The sequence below is a fragment of the Micrasema longulum genome, unplaced genomic scaffold (genome assembly GCF_059751315.1).
Source record: "Micrasema longulum isolate JH-2025_06_02 unplaced genomic scaffold, ASM5975131v1 h1tg001211l, whole genome shotgun sequence".
NCBI lineage: Eukaryota > Metazoa > Arthropoda > Insecta > Trichoptera > Brachycentridae > Micrasema > Micrasema longulum.
The window spans coordinates 317,370-341,064 of NW_028278398.1; the positions used below are offsets into that span (position 1 = coordinate 317,370).

Here is a 23,695-nt window from a genome sequence, read left to right on the forward strand (position 1 = left end):
ATGAATGTGAAGGAAGCAAAGGAAGTGTGCCAGGACAGAGTGGTGTGGCGTTCTGTCCTCTCTGCCTACCCCTCTGGGGAAATGGCGTGATGGTTAGTTAGTTAGTTAGTTAGTTAGTATTCTGGTAGTACCTAGTTTAGTATTAATTGTTTCTGTTTATTTTCAAAGAGGCTAAATGATACTAATATTACAGAAACTTGTTTGAATACAAACATTATTCATTACCTTTATTCATTACAGTAACATGTTTGAATACAAACATTATTCATTACCTCCCATGACACGAAACACTATGACTAGAGTTACTAGACATTCCCCCCGGGTTAAAACAACTTTCGGTCAAAGAACATTGGTCTACTTCTCCACTAAAGTGTACAACCTACTTCCGTTGTCCGTAAAAGCAATTAGTCAGTAAGGGTACTCTCAGTATAAAGTTGATGAATGCATAAAACGAAAGGGGACCAAAGAGACGCGGTATGGCGAAATTCAACGAATATTTGAAGATGGACGTGCTAATAGTCAGAATAATCATCGTGCGTGCATGATTAGATATATGAATGTAGAGGAAGCGTAGTATGTATGCAAAGACAGAGTGATGTTGCGTTGTCTTCTGTGACTATCCTTACTGGGAAACGACATGACCGTTTGTTTGTTTTGTCTCATTAAAATATTACCTTTTTTTTCAATGAGGAACTTCAGCCCTACGAGAAATTGTATAAAATAAATGTTTTCTTGCGCGCGGTTTAATTTGTATGTCAAACTTTCCGAAAAATGTACGTAAAAAATAATAAAAAACATTTTAAATAAAACGGATTGCTTTGAATGACTGAATGAATCAACCTATGTACTGTATTTGAAATTTGGTCTGCAAGTCTATATAAATTAGTTATGTTTTTTATGATTATTTTAGTTTATATTGTTCATTATGTTAATGATAATTAGGTTTAATAGATTAATTACGTTTTTTAATTTTTTATTATTATGTTGGCTATGTTAAATAACTAATTTAAGGCATGTTTCACTTTTTGTAAAATGTTTCCCTCGGTTCAGGACACCCCCGTGAGGGAACATTGTTCTGTATAAAAAAAAAGAACATTGTAAAAGTATAAATAAATAAATAAATAAGAGCTATGGTATAATTCCAGTTGGCTTTCTGGTTGGAATAACTGAATTAGAATAAGAAAAGAACCTCTGACGTCACACGTGGAGTTATTTCAAAATACAAAACTTTAGAAATTCGTAGCGTTGTTGAATGAAATGAAATTTGTTTTGACTCAGTTTAATAGTCTATTAACAAATAAAAACCAAATCAACACTGAACATCCTATAATTACATAAATTGCCTATGTAACTCATAAAAAAACACTTAATTTCTCTCTTCAAATTCTGTGGCACATAGGGCACTGCATTAGTACAAAGCATACGTGCGGCAAATGAAGCGTATTTCGATAATTTGTCAAATGAAGGTAAGGAAATCAATCAACTCAACAGGTGCTAGTCCTGGGCCAGTAAATTGTTTCAACCACTTGACCGTGCTCGAAATCAAACCTGTGTCCTCAAGCTTGGTAGGCATACGCTCCAACCACTACACTACGAGGCGGACGTATTTTTTTTATTTATCGATTGGGGATTTTTACAGCTATTACATAAAAAAAATAAGTAGATAGACTAACAATACTAGAGCCAATTAAAAAAATTTCCCTGTTAATCTAATAATACATAAAAAAGAGTTTACAAAATTGTATGTGTGCGACGTTTGTATTCATATGTGTAAATGAATATGAGTGAATGAATATATGTGGTATGAATGTGTGAGGGTGAGTTTTTTTTGCGTGTGTGTGGGTGCGTAAGTAAAAAAAATGTTTGTATTTATATTGAAAAGGGTATAAGAGGGATCTTGGTAAGATTTTTGTCTACAAGTATAAAAAAAAAGTTATTCCTACTTTCGAAACCTTTTTTAAAAAAAAAATCTTTGCTAAATTATGATTTTTTGATTGTATTTTTAAAAAGAATAGTGAGTTTTATTTTGCTTTAACTAATGTAAGTAAATATTAGTACACAACCACTTACTGACTTTTTTAGTCTACCGGTTTCGAGACGTACCTGTCTCTTCGTCAGGACACTCACTACACCAACATGCAAATACTTAAATACACCTCTACCTTTACCATCACCGTAGTATATATATAAATATATATATATATGTATAGTATTTCCAAAAATACATACATAAATCACATGCAGATTTATAGAGATGCGAATGCCAACGATTGTTCACGACTAGACAGGTAAGTGGTTATTTACTTACATTAGTTAAAATTTTTGACCACAAATTTAATGCTTTAAACGTAAACAATATTTATTTTAACAATGTTTGATTATGTCCAAATGCTTGCAGACTGACTGGGTTTCCTCCCTAGGGAGTTGTTCATATTTAAATTTATTTCAACAGAGAGGTAAAACATTTTTGAGAAGGAAATATGGAAGTCTAGGCATTTACAGGGCTTATGACCTGTCATTGGCTGTTTTAAGTGGCCATTTTACACACTGTGTAACATTCACTATTCTGGAATTACTACCTGGTAAAAGAAGAAGTATAAAAATTGAAAAATTGTTTTCAGGCGTTGCCCAGTAGGTGATTTGGTTCAGCCGGATAAATCTCACCCACGTGATAAAGGTTTCAGCTCTTTTACTTCACAAAAGTCAACAGATGGAAGAGTTGAGGAAATGTGGATGTTCAAACATGGGCAGAATGGTGAATGTTACACAGTGTGTAAAGTGGCCACTTAAACCAGCCAATGACAGGTCATAAGCATTGTAAACGCCTAGACTTCCATATTCCATTCTGAAAAATGTTTTCCCTCTCTGTTGAAATAAATTTAAATATTTCTTTTACTTATCTGCACTCGATTTCCTTATTCAGAGCTCAAAAACAATCATCCAGGGGCGTAGTCTATTTTATTTATTTATTTATTTAAATCTTAAAGTAGGGCACACATATCATACATATTGTTATGTGTGTTCTAATAATAATATTGCAAATATATTTAATTTATAAAATGTTTATCACATATGTCTTGACCATTATTTTAAATTTTGATATGTTTTTTTCTTCATAAATATTTTTTTCCATTTCGTAATACTTTTTAATTGCTTTAAATAAAATTGAATTTTGTGACTTTGCCCTTTTCCTAAATGGAAGTCTAATTTTGTTCTTTTCTCTAGTATTGTGATCGTGTTCATGCTGGTTCCGATCATTTTTTTTCCAAAATTCTGTTTTTTTATTAGAGTTTATAATTTTATGAAGAATTCGAATTCGAATTCTTCATAAAATTATAAAGAATTCATAAAGAATTCGAATTCTAGGAAGAATTCGAAAAAAAATAAATAAAAAGAGTGCAGAACTTATATACAAAACAATAATTGCCCCTCATTGGGACTATTGCTCTACTATATTATATTTAGCTAACGAGGGAGACATAAACAAGTTTGAAATACTACGAAATAGAGCAATGAGAATTATACTGAAAAAAAGCAAATATAATAGTGTTGAAAAAATGAGAAAACAATTGAACTGGATAGGAATAAAGAAAAGACTATTGTTTAATGTATTTGTATTTATATATAAAGTGTTTAATAATCTCATGCCAAAGTATTTTATAAGTGAAATTATATTAAATAGAAATGTACATAAATATAGGACAAGAAATAGAAATAGGATAAGACAAAATAGCTTAATGTATAAAGGGTTAAAACTGTATGATAAGATGCCTGAAAGTATGAAGAATGAAAGAAAACTTACGGATTTAAAAAAAAAATGTTATGTTTATTGTAATAATGTAGTTATGTAAGAAATATTTAATAAGTATTTTTTATAATTGTAAATATATTAGTTAATATACAATGTAATATTAACTAACTTAAGTAAATAAATAAAAATAAAAAAATAAAAATAAAAAATATCATTGTATTGTAAAATATTATTTGTGTATATGTTAATAATTTCATTTCATTTACCATCGACTTTACCCTCGTGTATCTGTTTTTTTTCGAAATGATTCTAAAGGCTTTATTTTGTAATACAGTTAGTTTATCTATGTTTTCTTTGTTTGATAAAAATAAAATGCTACTATGCTATTTCACACACAGAACTGGATTATTCATTCTCCTAGATGCAGAAAAAAAACTATATGAAATCAATTTATTTATCATTCCATATATAGATAGTAGATACAGAAAATAACTCAAAAACTTGATTCGGAATATCAGAGAATAGACGTTTTGTCTATTGTTTATTCCAAATATAATTTTTTGTTTTCATCAATTTATTTTATTTTAAAAGAAAACAAAATAAAATAAAGTGATCAACTGAAATGAAATAAAATATAATTTAATTTAATTAAATTATTAATGTATATCAACTGAGATGGAGAACATTTCATAAAAGGGAATATATAAGTCTAGTCATTTACAGGGCTTATGACCTGTCATTGGCTGGTTTAAGAGGTCACGTTGTGTAAAGTGTGTACTGTGTAACATTTACCATGCGCACGTGTCAATGTGTTTCAGCTCTTTAACTTCACAAATGTCGACAGATGTATGAATTGAAAGAATATAGATATGAGCATCTTGTCTACAAAAATTTGGACAAACTCAATATTAAATTGAATAGTACACAAAACGTGAGCCGGAACGTGTTTTTATGTACAATAACAATGAACCATCAGGTGCAGATACGGAAACGAGGATGGTGTTTATAAGTAATATCCAAATCAATATTATTTTCCAGCATAATGTATCGCAATTATCGGGTAAATCGGAGCAGGTAATCGCGAGCCTGCGTATTTGTAGTTATCAGTAGGAAGATAGCAAATCGGAAAATTCAATGGCGACGAACCCGGAGCTGATAAGCCTCGTCAGTCGCCGTGGTATGGTGCAGGAAACAGTACGGGCAGTGCCATCATCAGCCGTGACGTCACCACCGACCCCATTGTAGCCAGCATCAGCCGTGACGTCACCGCCGCCCCGCCATGACCGTCGAAAGAGTCGGGGTCCTCAAACACATGAGGCTGTGCGTTGTGTTCGCAGGATCCTTAGCCTGTGTAAGATATATTCCCTCCGTGATTCCATGCCAATTTTGCCGTATCGAAAATGCAATGAAATTATTATTTTGTTAAGAACATCGCGTCCTCTGAAATACACTGTGGCAACTTAACGAAACTATTTTTTATGGTATTTGCTCATTTTACTGTAAAAATACGAGACCTTTGTGTAGCGTTGTAGTTACTGCAGTGTTCTTCTCGATATTTCACTTAATTGATTAAAAATAATACAGAGATTTCCGGTATATCTCGCTGAAAAATCAAAGAAATATGTACATCAGTGCTCTCCTAAGAAAGATAAAAAAATGTGGTGCAACTGCCTTCGAAACTCAAACAGCCAAATTTAGACTTACGACTGTGTACTTCTGGGTTTGTGTCATAACTACTAAATTATGGATATGAATTATTCATCATTATCATTGAGCCGACATGAAATATTTATTTAAAGGGGTGTTTTTGGACAAGAATATTTCACAGTGCCTGTACTGGCACCTGAAGCGTAATACAGATAATCTTACCTTCGGGTAATAAAAATGATCAAGATACCCTGCGATCGGAAAATTAATTAATCTTTATATCTTCGATGGTTATAAAAATATGAAATTACGCGTGACTGATATAAAATATATGTTCACATCCATTTAATGTACCTACGTCACATCATCCCCTTCTTCACCTACTGGTGCATAGGGCTTAGTTTGATCATCTGTTACATGAATGTACATATAGTGATCGGTCTTATGCTTCCGGTGTAAGTCTAGGAACAACGAAATATTGCAGTTCAAAAATCAATATTTTGCATTCACCCTGCCAGGAATCGAACCCGGGACCTCAAGAGTGGTTGGCGAGCGCGTCGACCACTACGCAATTATACCAGGTACTTGAACGTCAGGAATGAAAATAAAACATATTTGAAAATGATACTAATTGGTATTTGTTCAAAATGATAATAATATTTTACCCGATTAATTTCTACGATTCAATCAACGATAGACTTAAGCATTTTGTAATTGTACAAGATATATCGCGAGTGTTTAATATTTTGGAAGAGCGTAATTAGCTCTCAAGGACAAAATTTATTTTCAAGAACGGTGTCAAGGACTTGATTTGGAGTGGGAGGGATCTCAATATTGATCATCTGTTACATGAATGTACATATAGTGATCGGTCTTATGCTTCCGGTGTAAGTCTAGGAACAACGAAATATTGCAGTTCAAAAATCAATATTTTGCATTCACCCTGCCAGGAATCGAACCCGGGACCTCAAGAGTGGTTGGCGAGCGCGTCGACCACTACGCAATTATACCAGGTACTTGAACGTCAGGAATGAAAATAAAACATATTTGAAAATGATACTAATTGGTATTTGTTCAAAATGATAATAATATTTTACCCGATTAATTTCTACGATTCAATCAACGATAGACTTAAGCATTTTGTAATTGTACAAGATATATCGCGAGTGTTTAATATTTTGGAAAAGCGTAATTAGCTCTCAAGGACAAAATTTATTTTCAAGAACGGTGTCAAGGACTTGATTTGGAGTGGGAGGGATCTCAATAAGAAACTCCTTGAGAATTTTTTAAATGTTTAAATTCCTTTTTGTATTTATTTTTGTTTTTATGTAATTTTTTTCTTCTTTTTATATTGATGTGCCAGTTTTTATTTTTATTATGTTTCTGATTTGGCATAATATTTGCTTCAATGTGTTTGTTTTGATTAATTAATAACATCCCCACTCTTCCCAGGACTTTGTTCCCATGGAGAGATGTACAAATTTATTGATAACTAACTATATTTATTGATTCGTTATTTTTACAGTTACAAGCAGTTTTATGGATTATACTGACCATGATGGGAGTTATTTTATATAAAGAATGTCCTGAAAACAAACCAAAGTTTGATGACTTTTTCGGAAGCCTATTGAAGGCGATGTACTTTACCGGTAAAATTTTATTTTATTTAAAACCTATAATATTTATTGATTCCAATAAAATAGCTGAACAGCACCGACCCAATTACTATTTGCTTGTATAAAACTAAACTATATTACTTAAAGGGTATATGAAAAATGTAAGATAAAATATATAAAAATTCTTTAGATTTACGATGCACAAAACGGTTCTATCACAAAATTCAAGAAAGGAAAAAAAAACGTTTTACAACTGATTTCATTTTTATTATTTTAAAAAAATCATGATCGTTAAGTTCTTTTTTTATTTCAGACCAAAGTAAAATAAAGAATTTTAGCTTAATTATTTTATACAAATATTTACAAGATTTTTTGATGAGATTCATGTACCAATGTCTTGTGTACATAATGTAAGAATAGAAATTGATTAATTAGTTGAGATTCATCAAAAGCTCCTACATCGATACTTCACAACGTCACAATACGTTTTGTATTTTTATTGTAGAATTATTTATGTTTGCCACATAAAAACCTAGGGAAAAAAGCATGTAATATCCATTTAAAAACTTGAATTACATGTATTAATGTGAAAGAAACAAAAATCAGTATTAAAGATACTTAAGACATAAATATACTTTAATTTTTTAGCGGTCGATGATGGCTGATGGATGGCCAACACGTGTTTTAGTTTAAATTGTTTTTTTTTTGTTAATTATTTTGGAGATCCTCATTATTTTTACTATGTTGCCACTTTTTATATAAACATTGATTTCAATTTGTTTATTTTAGTTTTTGTCAATATACATATATTACGTATATATATTATATACTGTGTTTTTGGGTTTTGAAATGATACATTTTTGACAGTCTCAAAACGAAGTCACTTACCCTAGTTAGACAAATAAGACAGTCAAAGCAACTTTGTATTAATGTGATAATTATATGTGTTTAAAATGCGATAAATAAATAAATAATACAAATCTGAATATCTGAAACATTTTTGGACTGAATGTATTCTGAAACTGACTTTGTTCAAAGATGACAAAACATAAATTATATACCGACTACCACAGCTTGACTCCAACACATAAAACAATTATAAAAACTTTTACAAAATGAAAGTGTTGTATATATCATGAATCTTATTTGTACAACACTTAATCAATCTTTAAATTAATTAATTAATAATAATAAAAAATTCAGTTTCTTTTTACTGTAAGTTGGTAGTTATAAGTTGTTATAAGTTTCAGTGTCTAAAAAATATGCCCATAATTTAAAAAAAGTGCTTATAATATAAATTAGGTAGTTATTAAAAATAATTTGACGTGTAAAATTGCAAGGAAATATTCATGGCTGCTTCTCTGGGTACAAAAATACCCGTTCTGAAAGTAAAATAAACATATTTATTTTAAATATAATAAAATTAAAAACAAGTTTTTGAGTTTGTTATTTTTTTGTAGACAAAACCGGGTTCAACCCAACTCATGAGAGTAATCAATATATCACAACAGAAATAAAGAACATTTTATAAAAGGTAATATAGAAGTCGGGGCTTGATGAATTGAAGGAATGGTTATAAGGATAGGACTAGACTTCTATATTCTCTTCATTAAAATATTACGCATCTCTGTTGTAATATTTTAATATTAAAAACAAATATGTAGATAGTAAATAAAATTTTAAATTATTTAATATGTATGCTTCTTAACAATCTCTACAGACAATAATCTAAATTCAAACGACTTAAACTAGATTGAATGGTAAATTACAGATATTAAAAATGTTTTTTAAATATGTAAGTAAATATCACAAAAAAATTTTGATTTACAAAGGCAGCATTGAATTCTTAGGAACTCTTCCCGTCGACTTCTTCCGATTCTCGGGAGCCGCTCATTCCATTCGATTGGGAATCAATTATCGGATAAGTTAGCAACCCCGTCGAGTCAGCATCGCAACATCGCGGTCCAATAAACCTCGGGTGTCATTGTCTCGACATGTAGATCTGCGAGACTACCATCAGTTGTCACACCTTCGGTTATTTTAATGTATTTTAATAGTTGAGTTTTTTTATCGTTCATATCTTTTGACAAGGAACAAAAGGGAACCAATTATTTTATATTCGGTTATTTTATAGTAGATAAAACAATGCACACTTAAATATAAGAACGTACAGTTAAAATAAAATAAAACAACGTTCCGTTAAAATAAAGTTAGTCGATTCGTGGATAATGCATATCCGTGTATATCCTATTTGTTTTATTTAACTGTTGCTACTATGCATTTATATGGTTTGCCAACATATTTTGCGACATATTTTGCGATGCGTATAATTATGTTCAACGTAATGTGTTCATATTGTATTTAATATATTGTAAATTAATTGCGTTCTTTTTGTGTTCAAATTGTTATTGGCGCTTGAAAATTGTTATTTGTTTCTCTTTTTATTTTTTGTATTTTTATACTTCATCAGCATATAACATCATCATCATCATCATAATTTCACTCCATCGGCACTCCAATCGCGGCGAATCTAGATCATTTTTGTTGCATGGATGGCGGGTGGTCAGTCTTATGTGACGGGCAGATTTAAACGTCCATTTAAACTAATATTTCACGTGTATCTTGTCGGAAATCGCAACCGGGACCTCAAGGATGGTAGGCGAATGCGCCAGCCGCTACACTACGAAGCCGACTTATCCTCACTCTATTTCCTTTTCCAGCATTTTTACGAGAACCTGATGCCTTGTAAAGTAGGCAAGAGTGGTTAAGACTCTCAGGAGGCATCCACAGTATATGGTCTAGCCAACCGTATCGCCTCGGTTCGACAAAGACACCTATTCCCAAAACTCAGAATTTTGCTGTTTTGAGCCCTAGCGAGGTGCCGCGATTTGCATTCGTAGAGGAGAATAGGTGTTATGCAGGCGTTATATACTCCCAGGTATTTGAAACTCTCGTCTCTTTCGATGATTTGATTTGATAGAGTCGTGAGATTTGGAGCATCATGGCACGAAGTATTATACAGTACATGGGTTTTGGCAATATTGGTTTTTAAACTAATGCACGCGGAGTGCCTATTTAGCTTATCTTCCTGAAGACCCTCGACTTAATAATAACCGCATAATTGGTATACTCTAGGTTGCAAAGTTTTTGGGAGGGAGAGATAGATATTCCTCGATTTAGTGGAATTGACATTCTTAGGATGAAGTCCACAAGGATTATAAAAAAGAACGGTGCAAGGACGCAACCTTGGCGAACTCCGGTGGTGACCTCAAACCAATCAGTGACAACATCGTTTATTCTGATTCGGCATTCACTTCTTGAGTGAAGGGCTTTAATAAGTTCGATTAGTTTTATAGGCATCCTACACGCTTTTAGTATTTTCCAGAGTGTTAGTTTATGCGAACTATCATTCACTTTTTCGTAATCTACTAATCACATAGCCAAAGAACTATTAAGTTCCTTGTTCTCCTGTAGAATGTAACGAATGTTGTTGATATGATCCTCACATGAACCACCAGGTAGAAAACTCGCCTGGTTCTCTATTAATACTCGTATAGTATGTTCTAAAACTATTTGCAGTATTATGTATGCAAGTACTTTTCCCGGTACACTAAGTAGCGTGATGCCTCAATAGTTATCACAGCTTAATGAATCGATCTTTTTATACAATACGATGATCTCCCCGTTCAACCTGTATTTTGAGCGCCTCTCTTGTTCTCACACTTTGGTAATTAGTAAGTGTAAAGGGCCAATAGTGCCTGAGAAATTTCGAGTGTAAATCGTCAACGCCTGGTGCTGTTCCATTTTTTTTAGTATTACACGGCCATTTTCATTTCAGCCGATGTCGGAGAACCGTCAGTAATGATAACTGCCCGCGGAATGTTTGATGCAGCCTCTGTGAAAATATCGATGGTGGAAGGAGGAGGGATTCCAGAGGGGTACTCTCTGGAAATGACCACGCAATATTTCCTTTACGCAGTTTGAGTCTGATTCGATCGCTCCATTCGAGTTTTTTACAGCTCCTGGGGTGATCGAGCGTTTACTACAGAGCTTACGCGTGATTTAAAAAAGTTTGCGTTTGTCATTTCTTCGAGCGGCTTGATCCGCTGTATCAATTATTGAGTCTAGATGACGACGTATATCTAGTCTTGCAGAGAGATTAACTAAACGATCCTAGTGCCTATAGTCATCTCTACGTGTGTCCACTTGGTTAAGATCATCTTCACTATCTCTTAGTTCTATCTCGATAGCTACTCTCTACTACTCTCAGGTTAAAATACCAAAAAAGGTATTCGAGTAAAGAAAAGTCCGTCTCATAGTGTAATGATTGGAGTGTTCGCCTACCACTATTGAGGCCCTGGGATTGATTTCCGGGAGGGTTAATGTTTTTTTAAGAAAAAAAATGTTTTAGACTGCAATATTCCACGGTCACCGTTTCCTGTGACACATGATCAAAATGTCGGAATAAATATTGCTTTAGTTGTTTTTGAAAAACGCATAAAAATTAACAATTTAAGGTAGTAAATAACTACTCATTATTCATTTCTTATTTGTATTTGTTCACAAATACTTTAATTTGATTTAACATTCCTTCTTGTATCATGTGTTTGCTAGTACATAGATCATTTAATTGATTTGAATTGCGTTCATATAATAACGTTTTATTTGTCAAACATTAAGACGGTAATTAATAAAAAACTGTTTTTGATTGATTGTTTTCTTATAAGCAGCGAATTAAATTTTAGCTGCGTATATTTTACTATGCGATTGTATAATCACGCCATTATTTTTAAATACAGAGTTTTTTAACCACACAACAATTAGTTGAGTAAACTGTTTCTGATTTGAATATTATTTACTATTTTTTTATTTTTACGAGTTCATTTTTACGATTTCTGTTTCCTAAGACTAACATTGAAATTAGGTTTTGAGCTGATTATAAATTGTGTTCTATTTTAAAAGTGAATTTTAAATTAAAGACTTTGCCTTATTTAGATTTTTCAAATGCCGCTTACGGTTTATTTCAATTAAAAAATATTTTTTAATATCGTGAGTTTCAGCTGTATCGAGAAACAAATTTTGAACTTTTCAAGCGCTAGTTGTTGAGTCAAGCATGAACTAGACAGTTTCCTTTCAATTTGCTTTATCATCTTGACTTTTTTAATTACAATTACAATGGAAAACGTTTCTAACATAAATTTTGTTATTTATTAGAAAAAAGTGACAAATTGAATTTTATATCACATTGTATACAATTAACACATGAAAAACATGCTGCAATGCGATGACTTTATATGTCCAAGGAATGAATAGCGAAAGTTGCGTAAAGCATAAGGACGACTGAAAAAAATACAACGCGAATGTTTTTAGTCTTTATTTTTTAAGAACTTAATTTGTTCCAATATCTGGCGCTTTTATTAGCTAGGGTTTTACTGTTTATTTTTTTTATTTGTGCTATAAAACTATCATTTGTGGACAGAAGAAAGAGCATTTTATATTTTTTCTCAATTTACAAGCACATTTATTGAGAAATGCGTCAGTCTGTGTTTGTGCATTTAATATGATTTTTCTATTATGGAGACCCAAATTTGATGTGCTGACGATTTTTATCGTCAGTTTTTTTTTTTAAATCCCTACTTAAATAATGATTATTTTTTCTTTGGCTAAATATTGCTTCAATTTAACTTAATGGGAAAATCTTGTTTTCTTCTACCGACTTAAAATGTAAGGAAAATATTAATGTATGATGTATCTAACGTATGAAGATATAATTTACGAACATGTGATGCAGAATACGAATGTATGCGGCAAGTGACAACCCTGATATTTTGTGAAAATTTTAATCGCGTTTTTCTGAGGCAATAGTATCTTAAATGATTTATTTGGTAAGTTTTTACGATTTTTTTTCGGCATACATGTTTTTAAAATAATATTTTAAGATGTCGTATATTCTAACTACCGTGGCAATACCTAACGGCTCGAGTATTATGAGATTACAAAAGTCATCATCACCCCTCTTTTCATACCCTATGGTTGTAAACCAAATACAGCGCAGTTTGATTGTCTGTTACATAAAGGTAAAGCGATCAGTCTTACGCTTTTGGTGTCAGTTTAGAAACAATGAAATATTGCTGTTGGTAAAATCGTTAAAATCAGCATTTCACGTCCACCCTGCCAGGAATCGAACCCGGGACCTCGACAGTGGTAGGCGAATGCGACAACCACTACACGAAGAGGCGAACTTATCTACTCTCGATTCCCTCAGTCGGGACATTAAACTGAGAGCATCCATCGAGTCGAAAGCACTCGTCCAGGGTTTGGTTTTATTTCACATACAGAACTGTTTAATTGATCCGCTTATTAGGAAAGAGGGAAAATGCGTAATAGCGTGAATAGCGTGAATCATTCCCCCAATGGATCTGTATCTGTGAAAATGCATGTAAAATATAGCGCCGGAAAACAAGCAATTTGTAAAACAAGCTTATTTCAATGCTTTCAATTGTTACTACATAACGGTGGCACATGTCTAGTAATAAATCTTCCAGGCATTTTGAAGTTAATAAAAGATAACAGTTCTGGGTAATCCCACATAGAAATTACAAATTTTAATTAATGAACTAGATCTATAATTTTCTTCCATCGTTAAATTTGAACAAATTTAATTTTATAATATAATAAATATTTCAAGCATTAACTTTGCGAGTAAACATTCGACTAAATGTTATTAAATATTTCTATATGACCGTTTACCGATTTTTCTATGTCTACCGGTTTCGAGACGTGCCCGTCTCTTTGTCGGATCACTAATTAAACTTACATGCAAAACCCTCTTCGCGCCTTTACCATAGTTGTGGCACGAAAATATAAAACCATTTGCCGATTTAAAACCGGATAATTTTGGTAGACAACCCTTACACGCACTGATTACTTTATAAAAATGTTTGGTGTAGTGGGAGAAAAAGTTCAAAAGAGGGAGGGTATGAAGAAAGAAGAAAAAGTTGAATTTTTCATCATCCTTCATCCCTTCCCTCTTTTTGACTATTTCTTCCGCAACATCAAACATTTTCATGAAACTAATCAGTGCATGTAATAGGTTGCCTACTTAAGGGGTGTGTTTGTTTTATATGTTTGTGCAACAACCATGCGAGACGGTAGACATAGAGAAGGCGGTATGTGGTCATAAACAAATATTTAATGTCATTTAGTAACAATTATGGAAACTGTCAAATAATTTTAACTTACGTATTGACAATGACGTATTTACGGAATATACAAATGATTTTTTTCGAATTAGTATTTTTAGGTAATATATGTAAGAACTTTTTATTTTGAAATTAAATTATTTATCAACATTAATATGCATTCTACACTCATAACATTTTAATTTTACAAAATCTAAAATCCCACAAGCCACTTTCTGCGACTTGCTAGTGGAAATTTGTATTTTAAGTAACTTTATGTACACACGTGAAAAAAATATTAATTTATTTAAAAAGTGTTACGTTACATACATACTATATCACAGCAGTTTTGTATAAATAACATATTTAGAAATAAAACAAATTAATTGAACAATGTGTGCAGAAAAAGAATGAAACGTTTTTTGTTTTAAATACAAGTACGATAATATAATAAAAACTATTTATTTGTAAACTTTTGATTGAGCAGCCACCGTCTTATTTTCCTCTTGTAACGTGATATGTTAAATTAAAGTTCTTTGATCAATAAATCAAAAAAAGTCCAAATAATTGAAGGCTCTACTACCAAGTTTTACTACACTACTAAAGTTCTACCAACATACTTGTTACATATTATTGATACTACTTAACCATCATTATGCGTGAAACGTGGGTAATGGTAATGTTTTTAAAGGATTGCAATCACTGACCAAACAATAAAGTATAATGAAATTATTGAGTTGTTATTTTTAAACCAAGTTCTTTGACACCGTAATGCGAATTCAACATGTGTATGTATCATGTTTTCGTCATATCTCTGCGTTTTCGCACGTAGTAAAATGAATAATTATTTGGTGTTAAAGCGTTTAATTCTGATCTCCATGATGTACATAAATTATAGCACTCACGGCACGAGAGATAGGAATTTCTATATTTGTTCCACTTTCGCTTTCCACCGCGATGCGTGACGTGGCATGTTTGTGTTGTAGATGAGGCGTGTTTCGTTGGGTCTCCTATCGGACTAGCCATTCCTGGCATCACAAATTCCTTCCAAATCCTCGTTTGGCAAGGTATCTATATGGGCATTTCTGTCTTCTGGTTGATATCATCTGTTTTACTGATTATCTGTAAGTACATTTAATTATCTTATTTTGTTTTCATCTTTCTCAACATAATGATGTACATATATTTATAATAAATAGCAGGAAAATGTAAATATTTGAGCTATGTTTTTTACAAACAAAAAACATTGAAAATTAATAATTAACAAAAAAAATTAAAAACTCCAATAATTGAGAATTATTTGAGCGAATGTTCACCGTGTTTTTATGGGGGTAGGCTGAAAACTAATGCACACATGGTTGTAGAACGCAAATTAATTGACCTTCATAAGCGCGTCAGGTGACATGTAAAAGTAACATGCGCAACTTTGAAGGCGTTGCGTTCATCCAGTGCAAAACTAGAAAGGTGACTCCTACTAAAATTCATCGTCGTTTATAGTAATAGTTTATAGTAACGATGCTGTTGATATGTCTACTGTAAATTGTTGGGTGGTACAATTTTGTGGTTGCGAGCCTAAAAAAGCCATAATTGTTTATAAAACACGCAGCGTACGTCCGGTTACTATCGCAGACTATAAACATCGCAAACTCGTCGACGATTTGATCCAAAACGACCGGCGAATTACTCAAGAGCGTTTTGCAAACCATATTGGAATATGCAAAAAATGTGTCGACTTCGTGAAGTCTTGCAACATGACAACGCTCGTCCACGCACCTCGCGCACAACTGAAGAGGCTCTGCGAAACCTGAAGTTTGAACCAATTCCACACTCTCTTCACTCCACTGATAGGAAAAATGTTTTATGCCTAACAATGACTATATTTAAAAATAAATATATGGTTTAGAAGATTAAGAAATAATTTTTTTCACACTTTTTTTCCGATCTTGCTATTGGTTTTTGTTCGTGTTCTACAAGCATGTGTGCGTTACTTTTCAGCCAATCCTCGTATTTATCATACAACGTTAGTATACGTACAGCACAATGTGCAAATAATCTAATTACTTTTGAATAAATTGAATGTTTCTACATCTTGAAAAATCCTCACCGGATTAAGTCCACTACTTGTGGACAAACATTTGGACAGCTCAAAATACTGCTAATTTAAATAATGAGTATCCTTTGGTGTTTTCCATTTCACGAAATAACTTTAATTTTATTTAAAAATCAACAACCAGACGCCCCCAGGTGACCCTCGAGGTAATAATTAACAAAAGTTGACTTTCAGACATGAGTAGAACGCTGAATGTTACGCAGTGTGTAAAATGATCACATAAATCGGCCAATGACAACCCCTGTGGATTTCTACACTTCTTTTCATATTGTGCTCTCAAAGAGGTTCATCGTTTCTGTTGAAAATAGTTGTAATGACTTTGAGGTAAACGCAATTATTTCAGGACCGTGTTACTAACTGAACGGCTACCAAGCTACATAAGAAAAATATGTCCTCCGGACACCATCTACAAAGTATTCAGTTTTCCTTATCATGAATTGTTTTTTATAGTTTTATCGGGATAATTTAAGTACGCCCAAATGCGGATGTTCAAACCTCCCTCCTCTTTCCTTTTTTCTCTTTACTCCTTTTGTGCATTGAGTAAAAGTATTGATTTAATAATTTATATACAAATCCAGTTGTTTTTAATTTATATCTTTAGATTATTTTTTTTTATTTTCTTTTGAATATGTTTTGTCACATAAATTATAAAAATTAATCTTTTATTTTATTATTAATAAATTACAACAGGGATGAAGAATACCTTAAATAAGGAAATATGGAAATCTAGGCATTTACAGGGTTTATGACCTGACATTGGCTGGTTTAAGTGTCCACTTTACACACTGTGTAACAATCACCATTTTGCATATGTTTGAACGTCCATATTTCTTCAAAGAAAGTTTAAAGAAATTGCCATTTTGCAATAAGTTCGCTTATGTTCAATCAACATTATGAACAGTAAAATAAATAAAATAAACATAGGCAGAATGGTGAATGTTGCACAGTGAGTAAAGTCGTCATTTAACCTAATATTTTGTGTTTTTATTTTTAGATGTTACATGGGAACGCGCTGCATCTTCATTGGTGTATATATACGCTTGGAGTTTGTTTACGATTGCCATGAGTATAGTTGATCTCGCTTTGGGGTCCATAATGGGAAGGGACATGTACCAAATATCTAAATTTGTTTCCGTGCGTATACTCAGTTCATATTATAATATCTATTGACATATTAATACAAACAGACATTGGTAATTTGTCTTTCCTTTTTTGCCTAATGCGGCTATTTCGTAAATTTATGTATTTACGTATTCCCAGAAAACAGTCGGCTTTAGGAAAAATTCTACACAAAAAAAATTTTTTTTTCAAATACCTGTTGGTGTATTTCTTAACTGTATCTACATCTAATCGTTAATTTACTTCATACAATCTACAAAAAAACATTGATTTCTGAAAAGTGCAATTTTGGAAATAGTCGGCTTCATTTTGGGATACACGTTGTCTATAGTTTACCCTGAAGATGGCCTCTGTACCGGTAGCGAGGAAGGATCCGACCTGCTCGGGATCACCCGAAAAAGAGGAAATATATTGATAACAGTGACCGTGAAAATCTACGCACTTGTGGAATAATTTTACGTTGTTATGCAGAAAGCAGCCAGTCCACAATTTGGAAAAAACGAGATACTGATGTTATTGGGTGCAGTAAGGTCAATTCTAATGTTCTGCTGAAAACAGCCAGACCGTTTTCATAAAAAAAAACCGTATTAATCAGCATCTGAAAATAGTGTCGATCACAAAAACGGAATTTCTAAATTTGCAGAAAACACTTACAACACTAGAAAAATATTACGGTACTTTTAAAATCATTAAAAGTAGTATAATACATAGTAATATTATTGTTTTTTATTTTTAAAAAAATTAATGTACTCGTTGTTTTTTATTTGTCAAAGTCAAAAACATTCCAACTGTTGTGTAGATTTAATTATTCACTATTTTCAGAAATGTGCTATTATCTCAGTTTTACTTTTCTGTAGCTGGCCGCTTTCTGCATAATTGCGTTCAGTTATCATTTGCATTGAAAATATAATGCTCTCTCTTGTATGCTGATGACCTGAAAATATTTAATAAAACTGATAGAGTGGAGGATTGTGTTAAATTGCAGACTGATTTGAAAACTTTATTGAGTTGGTGCCATAAAAACGATATGCAATTGAACATTAAAAAGTGCTACTCTATCAGTTTTACTCGTAAAATTAACCCAATATTTTTTTACTACTCTCTCGGTGGCAAAATATTAAGTAGAGTTAACATTATTAAGGATCTCGGGGTTTATTTTGACACAAAATTAAATTTTAAACATCATATAGATTACATATCTCGTAAGTCACTTAAGCTACTGGGGTTCCTAAAGAGAGTAACCAAACCCTTTAAAAAATCGGAAACTGTCATATGTCTATATATGAGTTTGATTCGCAGTAATCTTGAGTATGCCTCATGCGTATGGAGTCCGCAATATCAAAACCATATAAATTCAATAGAATCTGTTCAAAAAAAGTTCTTGAAGTACCTTTTGTATAAGTTCCAAATTTCTAACCCACGTTCAAATTCAAAATACGAGCAACTTCTAACTCTTTTTCATTTTAATTCTCTGATAAAACGCCGCGTTGTTTTCGATATAAAATTTCTGTATAAAATATTAAACGATAAAGTAGATACTAACCTTCTAAATAAAATACAAATAAATGCAGGATTGAGAACACTCAGACATCGGGAAATATTTAAACTGCCTTTGTTTTCAAATAATGCTACATACCACACACATATGGCCCGCATGTGTCGGGAATATAATATGTACTGTCGAAACAATAAAATTGACATTTTTCATGATACTCTCTCAGCTTTTGCAAATAATCTCTTAGGAATAAATCTTATTCAATAAGTACACACGTACAACTTATTTTTTATTGCATTTTATCCTGTATAAACAAAAAAATTAAAAAATATGTTATACAACTTAAAGTATAAATCTATTTTGTGTAATTCTATAATTGAAGATATATTTGCATGTTAAATTATTTCGACGAATGCTTTAAATTGTATGTTTTCTAGTATGTATCTTTGTTGAATTACCTAATAAAATAAAACAAAAATAAAATAAAATAACCTATGGTCAGCATTAAAAATGCTGATTCGGAATGCTTAATTTGATTTCATTTTAATTTTGCTATAACGTGAATAGTAGTAATATTACAATGTAACTGTCCACAACCAAAATTCTTTTGAGACACGTATTCTCAAAATGCAGTATTTTGCTCTTTTGGGCCCTGGAGAAGTGCCACGATTCGCATCCGTTGAGAAGCATACGTTTTACATGTTTTCGAAAAGTATCGGTTTTCTAGAACATCAATTCCCCATAAACCGTGTGCAAATATTCGGCTTTACTTAACCGCTTCGCCTGTTAGACCTTTTCAATAAGTAGATTTGACTTTTGTCATTTTCGAAATTTATTTTTTGTTATGAGTGTTTATTTATCAAAAAGACAAGAACGAAACCGTGCGTTATGTAATTGAGATCATTAATTTGAGATTCTTACTGCAGGAAAATGGAATTTTAGATGAAAATGCGGCTTTTGTTCTGACGCTGGTGAAGTTATGTGCCGGACTTCTAATGACGGTTGTCCTCCGCGGATATATCTTGTGGATAGTCAACGTATCTTCAGCTGTATACCTCTTTGCCTGCATCTTGGAAATCAACAAAGGACTCTCTAAAGGACAGGTATTTTACACTCGACATTTTTTCTATATCTTATTAGTGATATCGTAAGTAACATGAATTAAAAATATAAAATAAATAAAATATGCGGAGAATAAATCCCATGACAGATGTCAACAAAATTTCGTGGAATATAAATTACTTAGTGCTTCTTCGTGCGTGTAAATACGTGTTAGAGATTGACTGTGGGGGTATGTGAGAATGTACGTCGCTGTTAGAAGGGTGTGTGGGCGAACACATGTCTTTATACTAATTTGCAAGAATCAATGATATCTAAAATGTAATTTCGTTAAAGGAAAGTATTTGTTTTTAGAATTCGCATATTGAACGTTAATTTATTGCAATCAAATTTGAAAATAAACCGAGAGTTAGAATTATATTCACGAATTTAACGTATGGGTAAGTTGAAAGTTCTGGGCATAGTTCGTACTATCTGCGGCTGCTGGCACATAAAAGAGAGAGCTCGACGTATAACGGGTGTGGTAGGCAGAGGAAAAGCGAGAGCCGAGCTATCAAGGCGACCTCTCATTTTATGAAGAACCCCATTTCTGACAGCAGACGGCGATTTTCTTAAATAATATTTTCTCAATACAGACTTCAAATGTGTAAGAGCTGGCATTTACAGGGCATTGATTCACTAGGTCTATTGATATAATATTGGTAAGGACGAAAGTACCCCGTAGCTCTCGGATAAAAAATCTGAATCGAGTGGAGATACGCCCGTCTCCTTGTAAAGTGATGAGAGCGCTTTTCTTCCCCCTCTTGAGGTCCTGGATTCGACATCCGGTAGGGTGGATATGAAATATTGATTTTAAAGGCTGTTTGAACTGAAATATTTCATTGTTCCTGGACTGGCACCTCTCCTTCATGTAACAGAAAACTGCACTGGGTTCACCAATGCAGTGCCATGCGCCACCGGGTGCCACAACGGGAATGATGATTACGAACATTTGTTCTACAAATAACCTTAAAAAGGGTTCTGATTAATGTTGCGTATAAAACTGTAGAATATATGCTAGTGGATCCATGGGAGCTTTTACCCCAGTTGGAGATTGAGTCAAGAAAATAATGAGTATTTATTACATGTTCAGCATACAGTCAAACTGAGAGTAACTGCGTTACTTGAGTAACTAACTGACTGAGTACAGAAGAAAGTATTCAACCGATTAAAGAATAATTTTCCATTATTCACTTAACTTGTTAGTAGGATCTGGAGGTGGTATACTTACTATTTTCTTAGCTGTCAGCAATTATCTGTCCATTCGTTGTCAGTAATTTGGATGTTTTGATAATCTATTGTTTACCTACGGGATATTTACGATTCAATTTCAGCATTGTCCGTAAGATGATAGCATATCAGATGACAGTGGACGTTCGTTTTTGAGTGAGTTCTATAAAGCAATATGTAAACGAAAACCACGACGGATTTAATGCTTCGATCTGGTTATGATGCCGGGGCTGTTATTACACATATTATCGCTCGTTTACAACACCATGTCCGACTTATTATATTGTATTACTTAACTTAATACTTTTGTGACACGTTAACGAAAATCTCAATAAAGGCAGTGCCAGTGTTTTCAGAAGTGTGAAAAAGAACCAGAACCCTTGACGACTGTTTTTGACTCGATAGCTGCTCTTATTTAAAACTCCTGAAAAAGATAATCGAGGGAAGATAATTTCGTTTAGTTGTGTAGTAATAAGCACGTTCTCCTATCATTCGTGAGTCCCTGAGTTCGATTCTTGGCAGGGTGAACGGGAGATTTTTATATATGTTTTATTTAAATTGCAATATTTCATTGTTCTGGACCGGCGCGTAAAGCGCAAGACTGGTCCCCTTACTTTCGTATAAAGTATGATCGGAAGTACACTGCATTTAGTTTACTAACGTAGTGCTCTGAGCACCACTGACAGCAGAGAGAAGAATAACTATAGCAAATTATACTTTAACAACAGCAGAATAAAGGGATACTAAACATTGTATCAGTTCAGCAATCGATAAATCGATTACAATCATTCGCACTCTTTGCCGACATTCCGAATCGCATCGCAGCGTCCAGATGAATGATGACTCTGAAATTCAGTAACTTTTTTATAATTACCATTTCATTTTCAGGCGAATAATGGACTCCAGCACAATACCATGGCTAGAGGACCAATCGGAGCTTACGACAGGTAATTTATTTTCTATTTGGCAGAGTTTTCATAAAACCAGTATAATATTTTACCATTCAGCCTATATTTGAAAATCCACTCTCTTCCACTCAAATCCAAACAGGAAATTATTACTAGAGCTGAAATCTTTATTTAGGTATGTCTCTTGCCTCTATGAAAATATATTATTGAATTAAAATCTGTTAAAACTTCACAATCGCATTGCATTACAATATCGCACATCTGATAAAATAAAGTCAAAACTTTTGCAATAATGAAAAATTTCCAGGACAGCCAAAATACTAAATCAACGCGTTGTCCTAAAACCATGTATTTACACCGAGTTTTTTTGTTGTTATTTTCGCCTTTTAAAGCTGTGCCGATGTGTCATATATATTTATATTTAGATTTGTCTCAAAAATTACTTTAATACTTTGAGAAAATCTCGATTGTATAAAGAAAATAGTAAAAATATGATACTGTTCGAGAATGTAAGTAAAAATTTGTCATCCCTTATGATCAAAAATAAACGGGAATTTGACTAAAAAAGCATAATTTCAATTTTCAATAAATTTCCTTTTTTTCCCCTTGAAAATACTCTCCATTTGCGACGATACTTCGATGGCAAAGCTTAATTCAATTATCCATGCACTTTTCATGGGCCTGCAAAGGTATGGCCTTTACGGTCATTTAACCAAAGCTGGCGCGTTCACAAAACTCACACAAACGCATTTAAAAATCTACACGATGTTGATTTAAAAAATGGTTCCATTAAATTTTAACCAAATTTGCTAAATTTTTTAAATTCTGTGTTGAATAAGAGGGTTGTGAAAATATTAAAAAAATACAATGCACTAAGAAAATGCAATATATTAATTTATTAAATATTTTGCGTTCATCATTTTTGACGAACTAAATAATGACAAGGCCAGCTATCTGCCGCCATTTTCGATAGAATTTTTGCTTGAGAGCAACAAATGGTAGGAGTAATCATTGTTCCGCGGAGAGAGCCTGCCCGTCTATCTCAGCCCTCGACCAGAGCTTGAACTTTTCGAAAAAGTCATTTTTTGCGCTAAACCGGCTGTAATTTCGTATTTAATAAAGAAAATGAGTCTTTTAAAATTTTATAATGTGCATTAAACCTTATTAAATAACTGTCCAAGGGAGTGAGTTGCACTTTGTTTTGTAATAAATGAGTAGCATTGTTTTAATGAGCCACTGTTTTTGTCAATATTCGCCAGGCACTCAACGGAATCAGTTCCGCGGAATGAAAACTTTTTGCATTTCGGTAGTTTTAAAACGTGTTCAAATTCGAATTTCGATTTAATTATATATTTACTAGCAAATAAAACATTTGATCAATTTATAATTGTGTTAATACATAAAAACTAAATAAATTCATCCCAACATCGTCACTAGATAAAGTGATGGATTTTGCCATGTTTCGAGCATCATCAAAGCTTAGTGTAATTATGCTAACAACTATCAAATACATTATTTGGAACATCTTTCATGTAAGATA

At 32.6% G+C, this 23,695-nt stretch overlaps 1 protein-coding gene across 1 annotated transcript in view; it reads left to right on the plus strand.

Moving 5' to 3' along the window:
• Window positions 1-4,928: 4,928 nt before the first annotated feature.
• LOC148276491 (uncharacterized) overlaps window positions 4,929-23,695 on the plus strand; it is a 37,216-nt gene continuing 18,449 nt past the window's right edge. Inside the window, exons 1-6 of the mRNA XM_088234170.1 lie at window positions 4,929-5,102; window positions 6,924-7,047; window positions 15,182-15,319; window positions 17,300-17,439; window positions 19,846-20,022; window positions 22,136-22,194. Of these exons, the coding sequence (XP_088090296.1) occupies window positions 5,031-5,102; window positions 6,924-7,047; window positions 15,182-15,319; window positions 17,300-17,439; window positions 19,846-20,022; window positions 22,136-22,194 (710 nt within the window). The 5' untranslated portion in view covers window positions 4,929-5,030. The remainder of the gene's footprint in view (window positions 5,103-6,923; window positions 7,048-15,181; window positions 15,320-17,299; window positions 17,440-19,845; window positions 20,023-22,135; window positions 22,195-23,695) is intronic.